Genomic DNA, 24679 nt, shown 5'->3' on the forward strand with positions numbered 1-24679 from the left:
TAAAAATACCATATTACTAATCAAAAAAAAACTTATAATTAATTTTAAATTGCTACAAGTAAACTTTTGATGGAGAGGCACTTGAAAAAAAATTGGTCTCCATGCGCGGTCCACTGCCTTGCCCCATGTTGGATGTCATGTCCCCTTTCTAGAGTGGACATCAGAGACGATAGAGTTGGCCTATCATTAAAGTCTCGTAGGATGGCAATGGTGTTTAGGGACTCAGTCAGGGTATACAGTGTTCGGATCTGGAGTTTCAGACAATAGGAGGGCAATTGAGAGCAGTTCCTTAATTGTAGGAGTTTCTTACATTTTAGGAGGTGTAGATGGGTTATAGTCTTGAGTCTCTACAAGATCATCCTATGGTTTCAGTTTCGAGAGATTCAGAGACGTTCCTATTTTTTAGGAGTATCCCTAATTTTGAAGGATGAGACTGTCAATTATTTCCGATTATCCGGCATCAGTCACAGGTGGTGACGAGTTCAGTTTCACCTTGTAGAGGTGTTTTGGCTATCAGTTCGCTATTTGGGAAATATTTTAATATATTTAAATATTCTCCCAAGTTAGCATTTTAATAATTTAAATAAGGCTAAGTTATAGCCATTTTGAAGTAATAAGAGGGTTTTTTGGCCTCATCTGGATGAATATCCCTTGTTGTAATAGCTCGTTGGAAAGGTCTTGAACTTTTCTAAATATTTCTCTTTTGACTCAGAGCATTTTAGTGAACAAATTTCTTTCTATTGAGAAAAAGGTCATTTTCTGGATACTTGACCACTTTAAAAATGAGAAATATATTATTTTATAACCCAACGCCACATGGGGACGCTTTTAGGGTGCGAGCTAAATTTGGTGGGTTATAAGGAGGTAAAGACAAAGTTCGAAGGTATTATTGACATATTACCTCTTGGATTTGTGTTTTGGGCTCTGATTGAGCTTTCAGCATTTGGGACACCAAACCCACATGCTTTGCCTGTTTGGGACGTAGCCCCAAAAACAGTGGTCTGGATTCTTGCAGTCAGAAGCATCTTAGAGATTGTGCATTGTTTCTTCTAGGGAATGCAGTAGTGAGTAAGAGTTTTAGCTGGGGTTTGGGTATTTTACCCACGTGTGGGCACTTTGCAGCTATACGGCCATGCCTAGCAGCCATCTACTTTTCCACGTACAGCATTTAAGAGCTGGATTCTGGCCGTAGCTTCCTTCTAGGCTCATATTTCACCTTCACGCCTTCAGGTTGGCTTTATTCTTAGTTGTAATCATCTGGATATTATTGTAAATCTTCATCTAGCTACATATTAGGCGTATATTCAAAAAAATCTGCAACTTCTGCAACTTCTCTCTAGCTCTGCAAGAAAATTTTAATAAAAAGGGAAAACAAATTTAAAAATATAAAATTACAACAGATCAGTGGAAGAGATCCATCAGGGATCTTTCATTGGAGGATATCAATAAGCTTGAATGGGTGAAAGAATGCACTGATAGGACCAAACATATTTGCAAATTTGCCTACAATCATGCATTAGTCCTTAGCATTATGAGGCAATACATGGGGAAAAAGGAGTTGGCTCATCTTGATATTACAAGATTTGCCTCAAATTTCCTCACACTAAAATCCTTGACTAAACCAAAGGCAGCTTTGAGGCGCATATTTCTTGGTGAGGAGTGGATTACTCATCTTATGTTGTGTCCACTGTAGGGATGGATGTGGCAGGTTGCATTTTCGATGAGGTGGGTTTTGGGAACCCTTGTGCAAAGATCATGCAAGTAAATTTATATATTTAATATTTAGTATTTATTTTTTATAATTTTATATGCATGTTTTTGTTTTGTTTGCAACTTTGCAATTGCGCTTATTTTCATGCATTTGTGACTTAACCATTTTTCTTTAACATTATTTGCAAGTCACTGAGCCCCTGGTAGTTCTCCTCTGAGTTGTTGATGGGCTACATATATAAGGGCATGGACAGAGCCAAGGAGACCATTAGATTGATATATGCAAGAATTGAGGATAAGTATGGCCTCATTTAGTAGACAATTGATAGGTGGAAAAACCACTTTGACATGCCCATCCAATAGCAGTGCATTTCTCAATCTGGTATTGTGTTTCCACAATAATCTTAGGGTGGATAAGGAGGTTCTTAGTGGCCTATATACAGTGGTACAAAAGATGTTTAACAATAGTGTCATGTCCCTTGTTTATAAGATTACTTTTATATTTTATCATTATTATTAATTCTTTTTTATAATATATTTACATATTTACATTTATATTATTATTTTTAAATATTTTAATAATACATTATAAGTAGAGTATATTGATTTTTATTTTATTTTTATTCTATCAATTATTGTTCGTATTTCAAATTGGGGGCATCAAAGCAAGGGACATGACAGATAGTACAACTACACTACACGAGATGGATGCATATAATAATGCAATGGGGATGATTTTCCCAAGCAAGATGTCCAAAGCCACTCCAACAAAATTGGAATCAAATAGAAATATATGTTAGCTTAATATTCTTAAGTTTATGGCCTATGCATTTTGATTTTATAAATCAAATCGTTAAGTTGGAAATGAGACTGATTTTTTTTCCTTGTTCAAATAGATGGTGGTAAATGTTTGGTCCTTCAACCCCAAAGTTCAAAAAATTGTCATCTGCATAGAGTAACTATGTAGTGCTTCTCGATGTGAATGCAATTGTAGCATGTTCGAGCACATCCACTCAAAGAGGCATAATAGATTGCCTGTGGAGAGCTTAAATGATCTAGTCTTTGTTCATTACAACCTTTGTCTTAGGACCAAACAAATTTTGGACACTGACTCCTCTCTGATCACTCTAGCAGAAGTCAGTCCATACTATGAGTGGCTTACTGAGTCTATCAATCTTGTCTTCACTAATGAGGACCCTGAGTGGGTTGACCAAGCAACCATAGAGGTTGAGGTTAAGACTATGGTAGAGGATAAAGCACGATCAAGCACAATCAATGTTAATTAGAGTGGCACGTCACAGGCAAAGACTATAGCGGCTCAATCATTGAAGACCTACCTTAGATAATTTTGTAAGAGTTGTCAACATGCTACTCTAAGCCTAAGCTTGACCCTGAGCCGTAGACTTTTTTTTACACAAATGTTTGGGAACATTTGATGTCATGAATTTCATGAATTTTATATACATTTGACAATATTTATAATTCTATATATCTATGTTTTCTATTTCCTTCAGCTACAATATACATTTGTACTTATGTAATGGATGGATGTTTATGTATGTGATCAAATTAGCTTCTATTTGATGTTGTTATAGTGTCTTTAAGCTTTATTAAATAATGGGTGCATGAAACAAGTTTTAAATCGTTAAAAATCTCTAAATTTCGAGGGTTCTTTCCATTTTGCCAAGTCACGAGTCCGAGTTGAGTCTGAGTCTGGGGACTCCAATTGAAATGTATTTTATGTGTTGAGGAAGATTGGATTGCTTTGGTGAGTTTTCAAATTTGAATTGAAAGTTGGCTCAAAGCTCGAGACCATGGCTTTGTACCAATTTTTTCATTTAATTTACAATTACGTTCAAGTTTTTGTTTCAGCCTATTCAATTTGCATGTGTATTTGCATTGTTTAGTCCTTGCATTTCGCTAGACAAACACTTGTTAATAATAGAGATTCCTTTCAATCAAAACTCCTGAAAAAAAAGTCTCTAGCACTCATGTGTTGAATAGTTTTGTGCTCTAGATGTAAAAAACAAAAAATTTGGTTTCTATTTAGCTTGTCTTTATTGTGTACTCTAATCCACCCTAGAAAATACCATAGAAAGTACTAGTTGTGCAAGATAAGCTAATGTAGGTTAGCTTTTCTGTCACAGGGAGGTTATCCTTCTAATCTGAAAAGCATTTCTACAGCACATTTGTTCCATTTTTTGTGATACAAAAAGGTATGAATTTTAATTCTAATAGAAGAGAACTTAAAAAGGAAGTGCGCACATAGAAAAGATACAATCTAAATTAGAAATTTTCTGATACAGAATTTTATTTTCTGTTGGAGAAGATATAGATAACACCAGGGTCTATAACTCTAAAGTTTATATCAGGAACTTTATAATAAAAAGAAAATCACAATAAAAAATGTAAGATAAGTTGAAGCAATTTCAAAATTAACAAGGAAATCACAGCTTGTAGTTATAATTTTGAGAATATGAAACCAATGTCCTTCTGGTTATCCAACAATTTTTGTGCCTATTTGAGGTCTCAAAACTAAATATTTCCAGGAGAATCTTGAGCTTCTTGAACTTATAATATTTGGAGCCACACAAGATAGTGATCTTGATTAACGCAGCAGCAGATGAAATATAACTCATCTGCATGCAGTAGTTCCCTAAACTTAAAAACTAACCATTGTTACAAGCATACTGCATGACACACGTATTGTGAACTAAAAAGAAAAAGTGCAGGATCTTCTGATATTGTTATTCCAGCATTAGAAATATTTGTTTTAGTTCTTGAAGTAGAGTATTGAGACATCAAGAAATTGTCTCTAAGTCTTCAACATAGATTTACCTCAAAAATTATACTTCAGACTTACCTCTGGAGATAGTAAGTCCACGGATGAGAGAGGTACAACTTCTTTCACTGCACCTGCTACAACTTGAAAACAATCATTTCGACAAAGAAGAGATGACTCAATGACAGGGTTCTTTCGCGCACCTGCCCTGCTAACTTCATTCCCCTCCACACCCCTCCTATTATAACCAACTGCAAACTGGCAACACCAAAAACAGAGATATCAGAAATTGAAAGTATGGTGATTGAAACAATGATCGATCAAGTAAAACGAGGAAAACTAAATTCCACAAAATGTGAAAAAAAAATGATAATCCACAATTTTTCTGTATGAGGCAGACATTTGGTTGTACATACTCATATTTTATGACTAATGATGTGGAAGATAAGATTACTTGACAAGCAGACAATAAAAACTCATAAAAATGAAAAAGTTATATGCTTACCCGTTGTTAGTATAGGGGCAAAAGTATGAAATTAAGACCATGGCCTTTGGGATCTATCCTTGTTCAAAACCTGGACTAATTTTCCTGTCATAATTGCTATCCTACGTAGACTGTGCTCGCCTGTAGCTTTCCTCAATACTGAAAGATTACTTACTAAGGTGATCTCCTATACATCACAATGTCTATTTCGCTACATCTGAAACTAAATTGACTCATTTTATCTTGCTGCACTTTAGTCTCTGCTCCTGTCTCATGCAATAATCTTTGTTCTTTATTGTTGAAGAGTGTTTCTATGCCATGTCAAGGGAAGATAAACTTTCTATTTGCAATAGCTCTCTCCTAACAAGAATGATTATGTGTATTCAAAATCTATCACACAGGAACAAATAACAAAACTAGGTCATGTCAGTGTTTGAATTTCTACCTCCAAGACAATTCAAAACTGAGCAGCATTTAAGAAATTGCCTTTTCTTCAGATTAAAAGGGGAACACCCTTAAAAATAGAACCGAAAGCCCTAGAACTGAGCAGTGGAACTACCTTTCTTTTTAGTTCTTGGGCAAGGGCACATGGCTTACTAGCACTTTTATAAAAGACGAAAGAAACTTATATTTTTTATCTTGCAAGGTAACACCTACAACAGCTCTCTCTCTCTCTCTCTCTCTCTCTCTCTCTCTCTCTCTCTCTCTCTCTCACTCTCTAGCACATGCTTTACACCTTGAATTGGGTAGAACCGTGGTAATGAGAATTGACATGAAATCGCCAGTTTGGCTATTCGATTCATGGTTGCCAATTTTTTCGAAACCAATGAATCAGTTCAGCGATTTCATGGCATGGATCACATGAATCACCGATTCATGCAATTCATGCAAAAAATCACATGAATCACCTCTGTGAATCACGAAAAAATTGGTCGCGCAGGTAGGGAAAAAGTCAAGTCAAATTTTAATAAAAGTACTTTTTTTTTTAATGGTTTTTTTTTTTTTGCCTTTCCTCTTTGTTTTAACCCTAAAGGGCCTTCTAATTGTTTAGCATGAGTAGGAAAAGAGGAAAAGCAAGAGAGAAGAAGAGAAGAGAAAAACCATAGGTTTGCAACTAGCAAGAAGGAAGAGCACCAAAAAATAATACATTTACAAATACTAATAGACATACATTTACAGATACTAATAGACATACGTTTCATTGATCTTGATTCTTCATCTAACATACATTTATGATTTGATGTCTTATGGATCTTCATCTTACATACATTCAATGATTTGACTCATTAAGATCCTATGATTTCTATTTACTTCAGCTACAACTTACATTTTACGTGTAACATAGTTACGTATGTGATGGATTTATCATTTATGTTCCATGTTTATGTATGTTAGCTTCTATTTGATGATGTTATAGTGTGTTTCAGTTATATTCAATAAAAGGTGCATGAAATCAGTTTTAAATTGTTAGAATCTCTAAATTTCAAGGGTTTTTTAAATGTGTCGAATTGTGGCCGATTCGATTCCGATTCATGGCCGATTTGCAATTTGATTCGGCCTTGCCGATTCAAATTCTCGTTACTTTGGATAGAACACTCTATTGATATAATAAATTGAGTACAAAGATTTTATGAAAAGCCCCACACACACATTCATTTTCTGGCTAACTACAAAAGACAAAAAACCATTAGTACAACACAAAGCTTTGAATTGGAATAAACACTATCAATATTATGAATCAAATACAATTATTTGATGAAAATCCACAAACCCCACAACTAATGCAATATAAGGCCTGCAATAGCTGCCAAATTATTCAGTGCGCAGCGCACAAACACACCCACACACAGTTCCTGGCTAACTACAAAAGACAATATCACATAATTACAACACAAAGCCTGAACTGGATTAGACACTCATCTGATATTATGAATTAAATACAAAGATTTTATAAAAAGACGGAAAACCCACAACTAATACAATATAAAGCTACCAAACTATTTAACACTTGCCTGCCCGCCCGCCCATACAAGCTCGCACATAGATGCACGTTATATTCAACTCATAAGATACATTCACAACATCAGAAGTTGGCTTTAAGAGCAATTTCTACAAGAGTAGATTTACCACTTGACCTCTTTCAAGTGCATTAAGCACTTGTTTATAAGATTTTACAATCTTCTGCATACAAATTATCAAAGATATATAACAAGAAAACTGGTGAGTTTATGATGATATAAATAGTTTTCTTGCACACAGTACCAGCCTAAAAAATAAGATTGTTTTTTAAATAACCTGACTCAAAACAAAAAATTCTCCAATGGATTTCAAGTAAATTAATCATTTCCTCATTCTCCAACAATAGCCGAAGTCACCATTTCCAGTATGGAATCAGATTCAAGTTTGAGATTCGTTCAAAAATTTTGTGGGGTGGATGGGGTTTCTCTTTGGGTTTGTTGATACAAAACATATAATTTTTAATATGTGTGTGATTGCAGCAGAAAATAAGTTCATAATACACCACTACACTAATATTAAAGCAACATAGCAAAATACAAACACCATATATATTAATTCTTGTTTTTATCTATTTTCAGTCTAATTCAATCCTCCAAGTTCACAGATGTCTCCTACAGTATTTAATGGAAGGATTGAACTTTCTATTAGCACTCATTCCAATCTCCAATGGTAGACCTTCCCATTCCTAATGACTGCAGATAACAACTTCTAAAAACCATGTAATTACATATGCTCTCATCTGTTTGGTATCCATATTGACCAGTCCATTAAACCCAAAAACAACCTTTCACTATGCTCAAGATGCCTGAATCTAGAATATTGAATACATACTTTAATTACCTATCTACAATTACAGAAGGAGAATCATACAATTTCTAATCCACATGTGCAAGTCTGCAACACGGGTATCTTCCCTAAATAAACAATCAAGCCATAGAAACCTTACCAAATATAGAGAACACAACCCACAAATAATGCAAAACTACAATAGACCAAAAAAGAGATTTAAAAATGTCTAAAAGGCAAAAACTGGTCAACTTCTTCCCAGGTTCTGCTACCCAAATCAAAATTCGCTCAAAATACCCCTAAATTCTCCCTGGGTACTTCACTGCAAACCCACAGTCAAAGTTCCAAACCCTACACCAATTTTGGCCAGACCAAATCGAGACCTGAATTTGGTCCAGATAGAACCAAGACGCTGAGCTTCCAAGGAAGATTTCAGTAACATTGATAATTGCAACTAAAAATGGCTCATCCGAAATGTCGGTGGCTCTAACTCCCTTCAATGCAGCAAGAGTGGCTTCCTTGTTCTAAAACTAATAAACTATCATCACTTATGAGAACTTGCAGAATCTACGATTTTGAAAACCTAAGCATTATCAAATACAAAATTCTAACAATTCATTTTTAGTCCTTGCTTGACGAAAACTTTATTGTGAAATCCTGGGCACTGTTATGAAAAATGGAACACTGACTTTGACCACTAACTGTATGAGACCAATCTGCAATTTGGTATTTGTTAATCCTCGAGTATTGTCACCTCTACATAATCTCCCAGGTCAACAATCTTGAGGTGGCTTAGATGAAGAGTAAATGAAACAATAAATCTTTCAGATGTTTTGTTAATGGAACTCCACCGATAACTGCCGTACCTGCAACAAAACAGTGGGAAAATCCACCAACAAATCCTCGTGATGAATCCCAAATATGTTAAATTGCTGCACAATGAGCTGGATACCCAATGAAATTCACACTTGCTCTTATCAACCAAAGAACACATCCCCAAGTGTTTTATGTTAAGTTACTGGTTTGAGTTCAGGGATGGGTGCGGCTACAAGAACCCAATACGTGGGTAGGTGGAATTTTTTTTTAGGGTTTTAGGAACGTATTGGTATGTGTGTTACTGTTTATTTATATAGGCATAATATATATTTTGAAAATAAGAAAAACATATACAATTCTAAAACTAAATCATTTCATAGAATGATACTTGATCATTGATCAATGCCAAATGCCAAAGATAATATTGAATGTCAATTGATAGTGGAAAAATATTCAAATATGCATATATGTGCCCAGCTGAGCATGTACCCTGTACCCCAGCGAGGTACCCACAGACATACCTGTACCTGATGTGACCCAAACTCAATACGAGGCTTATGAGTATGAATCCAATAACTTAGACTTTATGAGATGACAACCTCTGTGTTTTTTTTTCTTTTCTCTTTTCAACAACACCTGAGAGCTTCATGGATGTTTGGAAGTTGGAACACTCTTTTTCTTCAAATCTGACAACTCTCAAAATCTTTGGCTTTTGGACAAACTGATTCATATTGCTATTTGAATGGCAATAAACCTGTCGTAACTGCTGTAAACACCTGTGATGGCCTTTGAAACAAGATGCACCAAGGTTTGGTACCTTACTTGAAGTCCTCTTGCAAATAAAGGTAGAGGAGAGACCTGATTGGAAAACCTATCTGCACTGAGGCACGTCTGAGAACAGACTTTCGCCTATTTTAATTTTACTGAAGCCTGCAAGTGGTATGGAGTCTCACTGAAAATAGGGCTCCATCTTGAGTTGTAAGTTGTAACTATGAGGCGAGTCTGAGTTTCAAAGATGGGGTTCAATGACCCTAGTCATGAGATAAAGTCTCCACCTTGAGTCAGAAGGAGGCTGATGTGAAAGTGCATTTGGAGTCCAAGTAGATGAATATTTTTAGGCTTTGAATTTTTTTGTAAAACCTAATTATGACAGACACTAGAGAATAAAGTGCAACATTTTTCTAGTTAACAATTTTTCAGTTATAATGTTTGTTGTTGTGTACTAAAAGTCTAAATCTCTTTTTGGAAACTTCAATTTTTCCTATCGTTTGTCCCAAACACTGCTATGAATCGTGTTCTACCTTCCTTGCTCACATTGTCTAATGTTTCAAACTCCATTAAAAAGGCCAAAAGACTTGTAATTGAGGTGTCTTATTTTTTGGTGAAATTCTGGATAATAGTATTTGTGGCATACAGTTGCTTTTTGCCCTTTTTCAATTTTTTAGACAGATTGTGGCATGACTCTTTTTTCATTTGGCCTTTTTTTTGTATTTCAACTTTTTTTGTCAATACCCCCATCTAGCATATTCTTGGGCATCACTTGAACTTTTTAATATTCAGAATTCTCCCCAAAGTATCATATGATGCACAGCAGATATACAAAAGGTCACGTTTTCATGTTTTGGGATTTTTCAACTTTGGAAAATCTGTTTGCTGGCAACAACTTCTGAACATAGAGTTATGCTTTTATGTTTCCAGATTTTGTGATTTTTGTTATAAGAGTCCCATGTTTCAATTTGAAAATCTTTGACTTCTCTATCAACGACACACCTAGCTCCAATTGCTTCACAATTGTTTCCCAACTTTGTATCTTCTTCACTTTTCAATTATCACATTTCGTTACAAGCTCAGCAAAGGAGTATTAGAGCATACACCAGGTATCTTTTGAAGCTACTTTTATGATTTTGCAATAAATGAACTGCCTTTGTACAAGCATACTATAAGCTATCATTTTTTAATCTTCAAAATTCCAAAAACTTTGGCAAATTACATCAAAGCACAAGCTCTCTATGTACCACTCTTGATTTCAAAAAGCTGTTCTAGATATCATATTTCAGTTTTGCAAAACATGGTAGTTCCGCACTTGTTTTCAATGTGATATATTTTTGTTTTTCCAATTTTGACAAGACCAGACAGAATGCATGCTAGGCAATCCCTTCCCATTTGTTTTGCTCTTAATCAAAATTTCCACATACATGTTGAACATGTGCTAAGAAACTATTAAAGTAATATTTCCTAAGTTAATTTATTTCTATTTTGATGGTCACCTCTAGATTTTGTATATATCCTATATAATAGATTCTTTTTGTGATTTGTATGTTTCTTATTAGACACATCTCAATTGTAATCTCTATAAGAACAATTTGTTCTTTGTAAATGAATCATTCAATTATTTACCAATTACCCCTTGTAATATGGTATCAAAGCTAAGATAGTTTTTCTTTTCTGAAAAAATTACAATTCCTTATAAAATTATTAGTTCTAACTTTTTCGAAATTTGCTTTCAACAATTTTTGAAAATTAATAATTTCTTCATTGAAATTATTAGCTAAATGTTTCTGAATTCATTCCAAGTTCTTCAACAACCTAAGCAAGGTTATTCAGTTTGGTCGCCATTACTCCTGTAGAATCTGCGCCTGCTTTCCGTCCTTTTTCGAGGGCATTTCTTTTGCTTCTTTATTGCTCGCAACGCCTTGTTCTTGCTTTTGAGCCATGACAAGGGTTTTTGACAATAATTCTAGGCATTGTTTCAAAGATCCTCTACAAGAAAAAATGGCAGTTCTAACCCTTTTTTAAGCAATGAGATCCTCTACAAGGAAAAAACAACCATTGCAACACACCTCCCGACCATTCCAGTAATCATTATTTGCCAAAACAATGTTTTCTCTCAATATTTTTCTCGTGTTTCGGAGAAATGTGATGGCTCTTTTTGCTCAAACGACCCTACCTAAAGTCATTTTGATTATTGCAAACAAGTTTTGCGATTTGTGTCTATTTCCTTTTCTACAGAGGACCTTGGCTTGATTCTTTAAGCTATGGGATTTTCTACTCAGCCCAAGGCACATTTTGTTTGCCATTACCGACCTTCACTTTCAGTCAACTACAGTTTCTTTCAATACGTTTGTTTTTGGTCCCTCTGAAATTCCATCTTCTGACTCTTAGTGGGTTTTCAAGATCTCAACTAGGTTGCTCTCAAATTTTGGGTTTATTGTTTTTTGTGCCATAGCAACTAGGTGTGACTAGAAGGTCCATCAAATGGATGAAAGAGTGTGTTCTTGAATGGTTTATAGGAAGAAGTATACAAGACGCAACCTCCTAGATTCAAGGTTGCAAGTAAAGAAAAATAAGTATGCAAAATGGTGAAAGCACTTCATAGACTCAACAAACAAGCTCCTTGAGCATGGTACATAAAAATTTGTAAGTACCTCATTGATCAGGGTTTCCAAAGGAGAGGTTGAAACTCAAATTTGTATGTCAGCACTATTGGCAGTGATATCATCATTCTAGTTATATATGTTGATGACTTAATTATTAATTGTATTTCTGAATCATTGATTTAGGGAAACAAACAAAATCTTTACTTGTCTTTTAAAATGACTGAACTTGGACTTCTTCACATTGCATCTTCATCTCTTAGTCTAAGTATGCACAGGCTCTGTTGGACAAATTCAGAATGTAGGATTGTAAACTTGCATCTACAGCTATGGAGTATGGTCTCAACTTATCAGCCAGATTCAATTCTCCTATTGAGAATGAATTCACATTCAAACAACTAGTGGACATTTTAATATATCTCATCACCACTTCTAGACCTGATCTCAACTTTGTAATGAGTTGCATATCTCACTTCATGACAGCTCTCTATCCTACGCTATGTTAGGGGCACTCCTGATTTTGGTATCCTTTATGAATGAATCAAATATTTCTGATTCATCAGTTACACGGACTCAAACTAGGGAGGCTTTGTTGGTGACAAAAAGTCTACTTCTAGGTATGTTTTCAGCTTGGGCACAGATGCTATTACTTGGACCAATAAGAAGAAATTTGTATCTCTTTCCTTAACAGAAGTTGAATATCGAGGAATAGTCAAGGCGGTTGTGAGTCAATTTGGCTTCTTAGGATACTTTCTGACATCCATATGTCTCAAGAAGGCTCTTCATCCCTCTTTTGCAACAATCAAGGGGTCCTCAAACTTGCCAAAAATTCAATCTTTCATGAGCACACTAAACATATTGACATTCATTATCATTTTATCCATCAACGTGGATTTGTAGTTTTTTCCTACTGACTAGGCTGCTGATATTCTTACCAAGTCCCTAATTTTAGAGAAGTTTATCAAATTCAGGGGGCAACTTGGTGTCATTGATAAATTGACCATTAAGGGAGAGGCCTAAAATAATATCTCCTAAGTTATTTTATTTCTATTTTCATATCTCCTAAGTTATTATATTTCTATTTTAATGGCCACTTCTAGAGTTTGTAAATATCCTGCATAATAGATTCTTTTTATTATTTGTATGTTTTTTTTTAGAAACATCTCAACTATAATCTCTATAAGAGTAATTCTTTTTTTGTAAATAAATCATTCAATTATTTACTAATTATGTAATGTCCCCATTGGTTGCCAACATCAAAATTTCAGGGATTAGCCTAATATTGGATCCTCGTAGGCTAATGAGGATGGTTAGAGGGTCTTCCGAGGATTGATTCATCTCCAACATTCAGCGATTTATGGATTTGAGCTTCGTTCGATGTCATTTGGACTCCATTTGTCATACTTACTATGTATAGCAAGTCAAGGGTAATAGAGATGGACCCTTTCTATTTTTAAAAAGTGTAATTGGTCACATGGGGAATTATGAGGAGAGATTCCTATTTCAGACACCACGGCAATCAGAAAAGTATTTCAAGAAATATTAAAGTTCAAGTGACTTAAGTGATTTATTTAAATATTTTAATGTTATAAAGTTATAAAGTTACTTAAGTGACTAAAAGACGAAATAGTCTTTTATCCCACATTGCTAAGTTGTTTGAACCTCTCCTCATTTCGAAGTTATAAAGGAAAGCATTTGCATTGGGATTGTTACCACGGATATATGTTATTTTCTAAAATCCTAAGAGTTGCTTAAATGTGACTAGATATTTCCTGAGGACGAAACCCCTTGACGAAAAAAGTGAGACTAGACGCAAACCTAGCATCTCACATTGCACTTCAGAACCGAGATTCCAAATTGATGCATTGAAGGCTTATGAGAAGTGGAAGTTCAGCGGCAGAAATACAGGTGATTGAAGATATTTCCAGGTAACTAGCACGTACAAGTCAGTAGTTGGTATTTTGGAGGTTTATGAGAGATTGAAGCTTGGACGGCAGACAAGTTTGCAGTTATTCCATAGCTGTAGCCGAGGAAGGAGAGGTTAACGTGGGTTGTGAAACCTACAGTCTGGACTTACTAGAAGTCAGGTCACCTACAGCCAGGCACATTATAGTTCAGCAGCCATATACCATAGCCCGCAAGGAGTATAATAGTCGGCAGGATTATCAGATAGTAGATTGAACATGGCAGCTGCACCTTCATCACAGTGAGATCACAGGCACAGCCATCACACTAAGTCTGAATTCAGTAGACAGGATGAACATAGAGTGTTTGGGCATTGGCAATTCTGGAGTTAGAGATCATTGGAGGCATGTCGTAAACAGCAGTAAAGATTTGCAGCTATATGCAATTTGACCAGGTTCCAATTATCACTCATTGTGTTTGCAAGCTTGTGTTAGTAATATAAACATAAGTAGTACATTGGAAATTCATTCAGTAGTTATTCCTCTATGATTCAAGATTGTTAGAATATTGTATAAGGTCTGCTGTAGTGGAGAATAATATATTTTCAGAACTATTATTTCTTGAGTTTTCATATTGTTTGCACATTCCTTTGGTCTCGTTACTATATTCCCATGAGTTGGATTTCTTACAGCAATATCCAAGCTTAAGACACGGGTTACATTCCAACTGTTTGACAAAATACTTCTAGCCCAAACTTGATTTCCTTGATCAGAACAAGCAAGGATTATTACAAATTACCTCTTGTAATAGAAACACCTACCATATTTGAGTGTTTGAGATTCTTTGGCCAGCCTTCATTATGGCACATTCTATTGGTAATCCAAATTGCAAGTCACAAATCCCTAAAGCGGGATAAATTGCCAAGTGCTAGAGAGTGTCAAACCAAAAAAGGATCACAAAACCTAAAAAAGGACCAATTACTAAGATGTATAGGAGCTCCTTCACTTTTGGTTCTGCAAGATTAGGTGGGAATTCTGTAATATATTAAGTTATAATATTAATGAAACTGAAAAGATAAGTTGCTAAAATGTATACACGCTGCACACTATACTCCCATACAACTTACCACAACATCTCTATGTGCTAGTTTGAATATGCAAAGGTACGAAAAAGATAAGTTGCTAAAATTTATACATCCTGCACACTATACTCCCATACAAGTTACCACAACATCTCTATGTGCTAGTTTGAATATGCAAAGGTACACCTTTATAAGTGTTAGTTAATAGATTGGTGCTTTATAATTTTGACTTAAACCCTCATAAGACCTCTCTATTTTAGTATTTACAACAGTTTAATGATCCAAAAAGAAAGATTAACAGTTTTCTCACCGAATTTTATAGGTATGGCTCTCAAAAACAGATTTGCAAAAGATATTTTTTAGTTATTTTCAAATAATGAATTGGTACACTCTTAACCCGAGAGCAAAAGAGGCTTTCGACGAATGTTTATCACCATGAGACATTCACAAACAAATATAAGCTCAAAAACTTATAAGAAAAACCACTACTGTGCAATAATTCCCACAACTATGAAAGCTACACACAGCATAATTTCTGGAAAGAGATCTGCAATTGCATCTTGACAACTATGAAGACCAAATACAATGCATGACTAGGAATAAAATAAAAATTCTGAACATAAACGAATAAAAGATAGAATCAGTAGAGCCATCAAAACAACCTATAATTACAAGTTTTAAAACACGGTTAATCCCTGTAACCAATTCATTATATTCCCTAAGTTACCAATTCGGGTGCTCATGCAGGAAGTAGGTGAGCAAATGCGCGAATTTTTTTGGGGGGATGTGGATGTAATTGGATGTGTGTGTGTACATATGTATTTTTTCAAATATATACATATATAGATATAAATATATATTATGTTTATGGAAAAAAATGCATTTTTATTAACCTTGAATATTGAATAAATGGATTGTTCTAGGATCACAAATTCATTGATATTGCCAAAATCTAAAAAACCACAGAGCTAAACTAGAAACATCAATAGATAGGATCCAATCTTTAGTCATATCTATTATCTCCTTAACATTTGTAATGGCAGACACCAGGTATGGAAAATTTAAAATAGTAGAAATTGATCTTTGGATTTACATCTACGGCCACACAAACTCTCAGACAGATTTTCTGCCTATAGTACAAGACAATGCTCTACTCCTTTTTCCACAGCACCAAGCCTGGGATCAGCTTATCACGGCCTTTTTCTTGCCCCTGCCTTCTGCTTGAGGTAAGAAGCGGTCGCCCGATAACCCCACCACCTACCACTCTAGGCCTATGAGGCCCTGTGGCGAGCTCACTCAACAGCACTACTCCTCCAACAGAACTCGGAGGCAGACTAGGGCCATTAGCCATCTTGGGCCATATCCTTTAGTGTTGGACTTCTTTTCTACGAGGAAAAACCCCTAGTCCTTGTCTCTGCAGTCCTCTGTCTCTTCTTTTTCTTTCTCTGTAGATCTTTTGGTTTGCTCTTCTTCGGACATCGTTTGCTGCTCCTGTTGTTTGCTACCTCCTTGGTTTGTATGCTTTCAGTCCCTTAGACCCTTTTGACAGTCTCTTGTTGGACATTAATAAATTTATCTTATCCTATCTATCTGCAAATGTTACGAAAGTAACCTGAATATTCTACAAGTCTATGGGTACAGAATCGTACCTCACTCTTCTTGCTAAATATTCTCTAAAGAATGACATTGCATATTATTTATAGTCTCTATAGAGGTGTCGGCAATCAGGTTGGAATTTGTTAGTTTGACTTGTAATTAATTATTAGTTAAGCCTTATTACTATTCCAAAGTCGCCGACTTAAAGACTCTTAATAATGGATGCATTTCAAAGGGTCATGTCTCTTAAGAACATACCCTTCAATAACGATATTTAGACAGGTAATATATGTAGTTTTAGGACACACAAAAACATACAGTCTGGACTAAAAGCATATATATCCTATCGGGTTCCTTGTATCAATTTCACACTCCAGTTTAAGATTATCTCAATAATACAGTCATCTCAGAATTCGCATATTCAGACCTGCACATTAGTATTTGAATCAGCGTTGATGTTCACCTAGTTTTATCTTGAACTCAGAATTCTTGACATCTAAATTTGCAGATCTTCACATGGTATTAGAGCCTAGTTATCAGATCTAGGACTCTGCAGATTGTCACATATCAGACCTGTTCATATCCAGTAGTTATTATTCATCTCCAATGGCATATACAATCAGGCCTGAGGATAGATTTGATGGAAAGGAACATTTTGAAGCATGGAAATTCAGAATCTTGATGATTCTCAAAGAGAATAATGTTAGACAGTTTGTTGATGGAGCATCCAAACAGCCATCTGTTGAACCTCACAAATCCACATGGTCCAATGGAAACAGGAAAGCCATTCAAATCATCTTGGATGAAGTTAAGAATGACATCGTACCTATGCTTACAAAACACCTAACTGCCTACGATATGATGAATGCATTACGACATGCATTTGAAGTAAATAATGCAACGAGGGTTCTTGCACTAAAGAGACAACTAAATCACATCCAAATAAAGAAAGGAGAATCAATAAATTCCTATTTTCTAAGAGTTGCTGGTATTAGAGATGAATTGGCAAGCATAGGAACCATCATAAATGACACCAAATTAACGCTCATGGCCTTAGATGGACTGCCAGAATCATGGGAAACATTTGCACAAGGTATAAGTGCTAGAGATACGCTTCCAAATTTTAACCGACTTAAAAATGATTGTCTTCAGGAAGAATCAAGAAAACTAAAGAAAGGAGGAAAACCTAAAATGGAAAATGAAGAACTTCACGTTCTTAATGCCAATTCTTATAAAGGCAAGAAAAAGCATTTCAAGAAAAATAAAGGAAATCAGAAGAATCGCAAGCCCAAGAAAGACCTATCAAAAATGAAGTGTTTCAAATGTGAAAAATTTGGACACTATAGATCCAATTGTCTAGAAAACTCCAAGCAACAAGCAAATTGCACAAATGTTGTTAGAGAAGAAGAAACTTATGATCCAGAGAATCGTGTATTGTATTCCTCCTTATCAAATGAAATCTCAAATAAGGCATGGGTGATAGATAGTGGATCCTCGAGACATATAACGGGATACAAGGATGCTCTAGATTTCTTAACCGAGAAAGTTAACGGTGAAGTTACTATTGGTGATAACTCAGCACATTCAGTTAAAGGAATTGGTAGATGCACTTTGAAGCTAAAGACAGGAAATACTCTTCTTCTCAAGGATGTACTATATGTACCAGGGATAAAAAGGAACTTAATATCAATTACAGCCTTAGAAGATGATGGACACAATGTTGCATTTGCAGATGGAAAAGTATTAACTTGGACTAAGAACTCTTCCATCAAGAAAGCTGAAGTATTTGGTCAAAGAAAGGGATATTTGTATGAACTGAATATAGAACCCATTCAAGCCCTTGTTAACAAAGCAAAGGATTCAAACGAAATATGGCACAGAAGATTAGGGCACCTAAATTTTAAAACCCTATCAACTATGGAAAAGATGGTTACCGGACTACCAAAATTAAACCAAAAGCACCCCAGTATTTGCAAAGGGTGTGCCCTAGGTAAAAGTACTAGAAGTCCTTTTCATGATAGTACTAGAAAAACAAATAATGTACTAGAATTAATTCATTCAGATTTATGTGGACCCATGTCCGTTCCCTCCCTTGGAGGATTCTGGTATTATGTCTTGTTCATAGATGAATTCTCTAGGAAAACTTGGATTTACTTTTTAAAATGCAAAGAATCAGAAGAAATCCTACAAAGATTTAAGGAATTCAAAGCATTAACTGAAAATTTTTCAGGACATAAAATTAAAACCCTTAGAACAAATAATGGAGGAGAATATACCTCAGATTTGTTTAAAACTTTTTGTAAAGAATCAGGGATCAAGAGAGAGTATACTGTTCCTTATAACCCTGAACAAAATGGGGTCGCTGAAAGGAAAAACAGGACAATTATAGAAGCAGCTAGGGCTATGATTTTTGATCAAAATCTAGAACACTATCTTTGGGCAAGAGCGTCTTGTACTGCTGTATACATCCAAAATAGAAGCCCTCACTCCTATCTTAAAGATAAGACCCCTGAAGAAGTATTTACTAAAATGAAACCTAATGTTAGCCATCTCAGAATCTTTGGATGTCCTGTTTACATTCATGTGCCGAAAGAAAAGAGGACCAAATTAGAACCATCTGGAAGGAAGGGTATCTTTGTAGGGTATAGTGAAACTTCTAAAGCATATGAAACTTCTAAAGCATATAGAATCTTCATACCTGGACAGAAAACTATTGAATTAAGCAGGGATGTAGTCTTTGAAGAAAATCTTGCATTTAAAAAGGCAATAAATTCTCTTGAACCCTCTCCTTTATCAAATTCTGAAAGAATAAGTGAGTCTGAATCTCATAAGGAGAACTTAGAAGAGGTCAAAGATGAAGTAAACCTTGAAGAAAGTTTAAAGAAAAGGCCACTCTGGGCCATAAAAACAGTTGAAGCAGCTCAAGATTTTGCTGCACCTTCAAGATCAGTCAGAGAAAGTAAAAGACTTAAAAGATTCTCTGGTTATACAACAAATATGATTGATTTCTCCAAAACAGAGCCAACTAATCCTTCTGATGCTATTAAACATCTTGCCTGGAAAGAAGCTATGACAGAAGAATATCAATCAATTATTAAAAATGATGTTTGGGAAATAGTTCCAAGGCCAAAAGGAAAATCCATTGTTTCTTCAAAATGGTTATTCAAAATAAAGCATGCCGCTAATGGAAGTATTGAGATATATAAAGCCAGATTTGTAGCCAGAGGCTTTTCTCAGAAAGAAGGAATTGATTATGAAGAAACCTTTGCCCCTGTCGCCAAATATACTACCATTAGAGCTGTCTTAGCAATTGCCGCCTCTAAGGGATGGAAGGTACATCAGATGGATGTAAAGACAGCATTTCTCAATGGGAAGATTTTTGAAGAAGTCTATATAGAGCAACCAGAAGGATTTGGAACACATGATCCAAATGCCTTTGTTTGCCAACTCAAGAAAGCTCTTTATGGGCTTAAACAGGCTCCCAGGGCCTGGTATGAAAGGATTGATAAATATCTCACTAGCTTAGGATTCTCCAAAAATGAAGCTGATCCGAACTTGTATTATAAAAGAAATAAAGAGGGTATGGTAATCTTGATATTGTATGTTGATGATTTATTAATCACAGGTGATGATCATCTTATAGATCAATGCAAGAAAGATCTTATCAGAGAATTTGAGATGAAAGACTTGGGTCTTCTTCATTACTTCCTAGGATTGGAAGTGCAACAGAATGTTGATAGTATCATACTGAATCAAAGGAAGTACACTTCAGATATCTTGAAGAAATTCGGAATGTGGAACTGCAAGTCCATGTCTTCTCCAATGGAAACCAATTTGCATAAACTTAAAGAAGCAACTGCAGAATCACCTTCAATAGATTCTACTCTCTACAGGCAGATAATTGGGTCTTTGATGTACCTAGTAAATACAAGACCTGATATTTGGGCAAGCCATGAATCCGACAATCATTCATTGTGATAATCAGAGTTCTATCAAGCTCTCAGTGAATCCAGTTTTCCATGATAGATCCAAGCATATTGAAATTCCTTATCATTATGTAAGAGATATGGTAGACAGGAATTCTGTTAAATTGGAATACATTTGTACTGCAGATCAGACAGCAGATATACTTACCAAACCTCTATCTAGAGTAAAGATAGAACATTTCAGAAAGAGACTTGGTATGGTTGAGTTGTAATTTATTATTTGATTCCTAATAAAATGATAAATTTTATTTATTTTTGTCAAGCTATTGACTATTATGGGCTCCACCATGTGTAATCATTATTTAGAGGTGACGATCTCTGAAATAATGAATACTTATGTGAAAGACATTATGAGAGGTGACGATCTCTTAGATAATGTCCTAACAGTAGATTTTACTATAAGATCCAGGTGAATTTTAGATCGTTTTGTGGCATTGACATGTTCATGGGTCACAAATTGGATAAAGAAAGAATTCTAGAAATTCTTCAGGTTTATCCGGTATTCTGGTAGATCTTTAAATTTAGGATCTAGTTCTGAGTTAGAAATACTAGTTTCTATGAGTCACAACGTGTGTCTTATCACTAGTAGCAGTGATTTGTCATATTACAGGTTTAGTAATATGACTCAGTATCATATGTTTTATGATACTATGTATTAAGAAGAGATAGACAGATATAGAGTATTAATTCTTGTCTAATATTTGTATTGATGTTGCTCAATATAATATCTCTCTGTAGGAATATCAAGTTAAGAGGGAGTGTTAAGAAAGTAACCTGAATATTCTACAGGTCTATGGGTACAGAATCGTACCTCACTCTTCTTGCTAAATATTCTCTAAAGAATGACATTGCATATTATTTATAGTCTCTATAGAGGTGTCGGCAATCAGGTTGGAATTTGTTAGTTTGACTTGTAATTAATTATTAGTTAAGCCTTATTACTATTCCAAAGTCGCCGACTTAGAGACTCTTAATAATGGATGCATTTCAAAGGGTCATGTCTCTTAAGAACATACCCTTCAATAAGGATATTTAGACAGGTAATATATGTAGTTTTAGGACACACAAAAACATAAAGTCTGGACTAAAAGCATATATATCCTATCGGGTTCCTTGTATCAATTTCACACTCCAGTTAAAGATTATCTCAATAATATAGTCATCTCAGAATTCGCATATTCAGACCTGCACATTACTATTTGAATCAGGGTTGATGTTCACCTAGTTTTATCTTGAACTCAGAATTCTTGACATCTAAATCTGCAGATCTTCACGGCAAATGCCCTCCATATGCAGAGTAACCAATAATCGTCAACCTTCAAATTTAGCAATTCTGAATTCTTTCTTCTTTGCCGCATTGGAGGGTTTCCACATTTGCTCATGGCTAGAGTGTTTTTTGATTTATTTCCACAAAAAATCATGAAGGGTTTTTTCAATTTTTTCCCAAGAATATCATGTAGACACTTCTTTCTATTTCTTTTCTGGGTTTTATTTGAATTTTTCCACAAAAATTGTGATGTTTTGAAAAAAGGTTTTCAATTTTTCCCAAAAAAGCCTTTTTTTTGTCATAGGCTTTCTGATTTTTATTTCCACAAAAATCATGGTGGGTTTTGCATGGTTTTTAAATTTTCACTCAAAATTGTGGTCTTTTGTTGTTGATTTTTGGGTTTTTTGCCATTTTATCCACAAAAACAAAGGTGTGCGATTTCAGCATTGCATTCTCAAAGATCCCCAATACCAGAGGTCTTGGAAATTGTTGTTTGTTTCACAATTTGAGTCTTTGGCTAGCATTTGGATTCTCTGGAAGACTTTGCTCAATTCTGAATTTTTTGTGTTCTTGTTGGTTTTTCAATTGTTTTTGGATTTTTGAAGATATATGCAAAAATAAAAGATAATTAACAAACAAATCTGAACTACATATAATAAAAAACATTCATTATTGAAAATACTTGACAATCTGGAAATAACTCAAACCGTACCAGGAATAATAATCAGATTTCTGGATTCAAATAGAAAGACTGCCAATGTTGATTGCTGCCTCAAATACTGATGCCTCAGCTGCAAATAATGGCCGCCCAGCTGAAAATGGGTCTCCCACAAATGCAAAGTTGTCTAGGAAGAAATCGATTGCTCCTCTGATCTCACTGTTACCAATATCTTAGAATTCAATCACCCAAAGACTTGTTGAGGTTTGCGTCCCAACAATCCAGACTTAAGGGTTTCGTCCCAAGCCATAAAATCGCTCTCCCAGAGCAATTCCAAATATCATAAGCTTCAAATGTCCACAGATATTGAACAATTAGGTCTTCATCTCCTTATAACTCCTCCCAAGTGCAAATCGAACCCTAAATGAGAATTACACTTTGCACTTTATAATAAAATAACATTTTCCCAAATAAAGGCATCCAGGCTATAGGAAAAACATTACTTTATTAAAGTGTCATAACTCAAAGTGCCAAAAAGTCCCCGAATAGTGAAAATAGTTTATAATAATTCAAGACCTTCCAACGACCTATAACACAAGGGCACATCTGATCAAAGGAAGCCATATTCCCCTTATTACCCTGAAATGGCTATATAAATAGCCTTATTATAAATTATTTAAATGCTAACTTAGGAAATATTTAAAAATATTAAAATTTCCCCATTTTGCCTTTGAAAGCCCAAACCAACCAAATAAACATGAAACTAACCATGTCACATGTCTTTGACTGATACCGAATAAGATGGGTCAACTGGCAGTCCCTTCCCTATAATCTAGGGATGCTCCTAGAAACTAGGGAACACACCATGTCATCCTGAAACTGAAACCATGGAATGGTCCCATGGAACCTCGCATCTAGAAACTGCCACATCCTCCTAAAATGTAGGGATACCCCCTAAATCAAGGAATTGCTCCCAACTGCCTATAAAGTCAAGCCCGGTCACTAAATATCTTCTATGAGTCTCTATCCACAACTGCTAGCCTGTGAGACCCCCATGATAGGCTAACTCACATAATTCTGCTAGTCAGACTAAAGAGGGGACATGACACATTCAAGGGTTTAACAATTGTTCCACAAAACAAAAATCAAAGCTTTTAAAGCCGATTTTGGTAACTTTGAATAAAGGGAGGGATGGCTTTATTATCCGACACCAGGTTGAAAATATTATGGCTAACAGTTTGTGAAAAAATTGTCATATCCAAAAGTTCTGAAGCACCAAGTGGGGTTTCAATAGCAGGCTCATGTTGCCAAGCTTTCTAAGGAGAAGGGGGCAGCTTCCTATGTATTCATTGTCAAATGACCTGCAGATTATGTCAATCTTTTATAGGGTAATATAATCATTAAAAGAAGGTATTAAAGTAATTATGTAATGTTTCTATATTTAATTAGCATCTTTCCTTTGCATAGTTAGTTCTTATGTAGAATGTTTATTTTCAGTCTTTTGTTTCTATTTTAGAAACATTGCTCATAATCTATATTTGAGAAGGTTCCATCTCCTTTGTAATTATTGAATTTCAATCGATTATCATTTCAGAAAATGTATTAGCTATGGATGCTCAAGCAATCCCTGTTTATTATAAATGAAATTTGCCACTGTCTTTGTCTTATATTTTCTTGAATGTAAAACTTACCTTTGTTTAGAAATTTGTAAGATTCAAATGACCCTCTATGGAATTTACAAAATAATCTTTATCAATCTTATTGCTGAGTTAGAAATCAACAAGTTGTCAGGATTTCTTTGTTTATAGAGGTAAAATGAACAGTTTCCCTAGCATACCACCCCAGCCCAACTCATAAATAAGTCAATGCCACAACAAAAAACTCAAAGCTCTGGCAGTAATATGTACCTTTCAATTTGTCAATGAAAAGTAATTAGAGAATTATAAATTTGCAAAGGAGAGAGACAAAACCTTTAGTGGTCTTTCAGTCTTGGATTTTGTATCACCAATATGTTCCTTTACAAGTTTGACCACTATATTGTGTAGATCCTCCTTCTTCAGGAGACATGTAACTTGAACAGGAAGAATACGATGACACCACCTGAGATAGAAATTTTGAGAATACAGCAATTTAACTATTAAATACGGAAAAACCAACTTGCAAAAATTAACATGTATAGTGAAGCATATGGTGAAGTGCTAATTTTATCAAGAGA

General features: G+C 35.0%; 1 protein-coding gene across 1 annotated transcript in view; it reads right to left on the reverse strand.

Annotated features, from left to right (window-relative positions):
* The window catches only part of LOC149529117 (uncharacterized), a 138561-nt gene that overhangs the window by 67455 nt on the left and 46427 nt on the right, over window positions 1–24679 (reverse strand). The window contains exons 4-5 of the mRNA XM_089809662.1: window positions 24435–24564; window positions 4574–4750 (exon numbers count right to left, since the gene is read on the reverse strand). Of these exons, the coding sequence (XP_089665788.1) occupies window positions 4574–4750; window positions 24435–24564 (307 nt within the window). The remainder of the gene's footprint in view (window positions 1–4573; window positions 4751–24434; window positions 24565–24679) is intronic.

Source organism: Cupressus sempervirens, chromosome 11, assembly GCF_028749045.1.
Source record: "Cupressus sempervirens isolate cs-2001-9-10 chromosome 11, ASM2874904v1, whole genome shotgun sequence".
Lineage (NCBI taxonomy): Eukaryota > Viridiplantae > Streptophyta > Pinopsida > Cupressales > Cupressaceae > Cupressus > Cupressus sempervirens.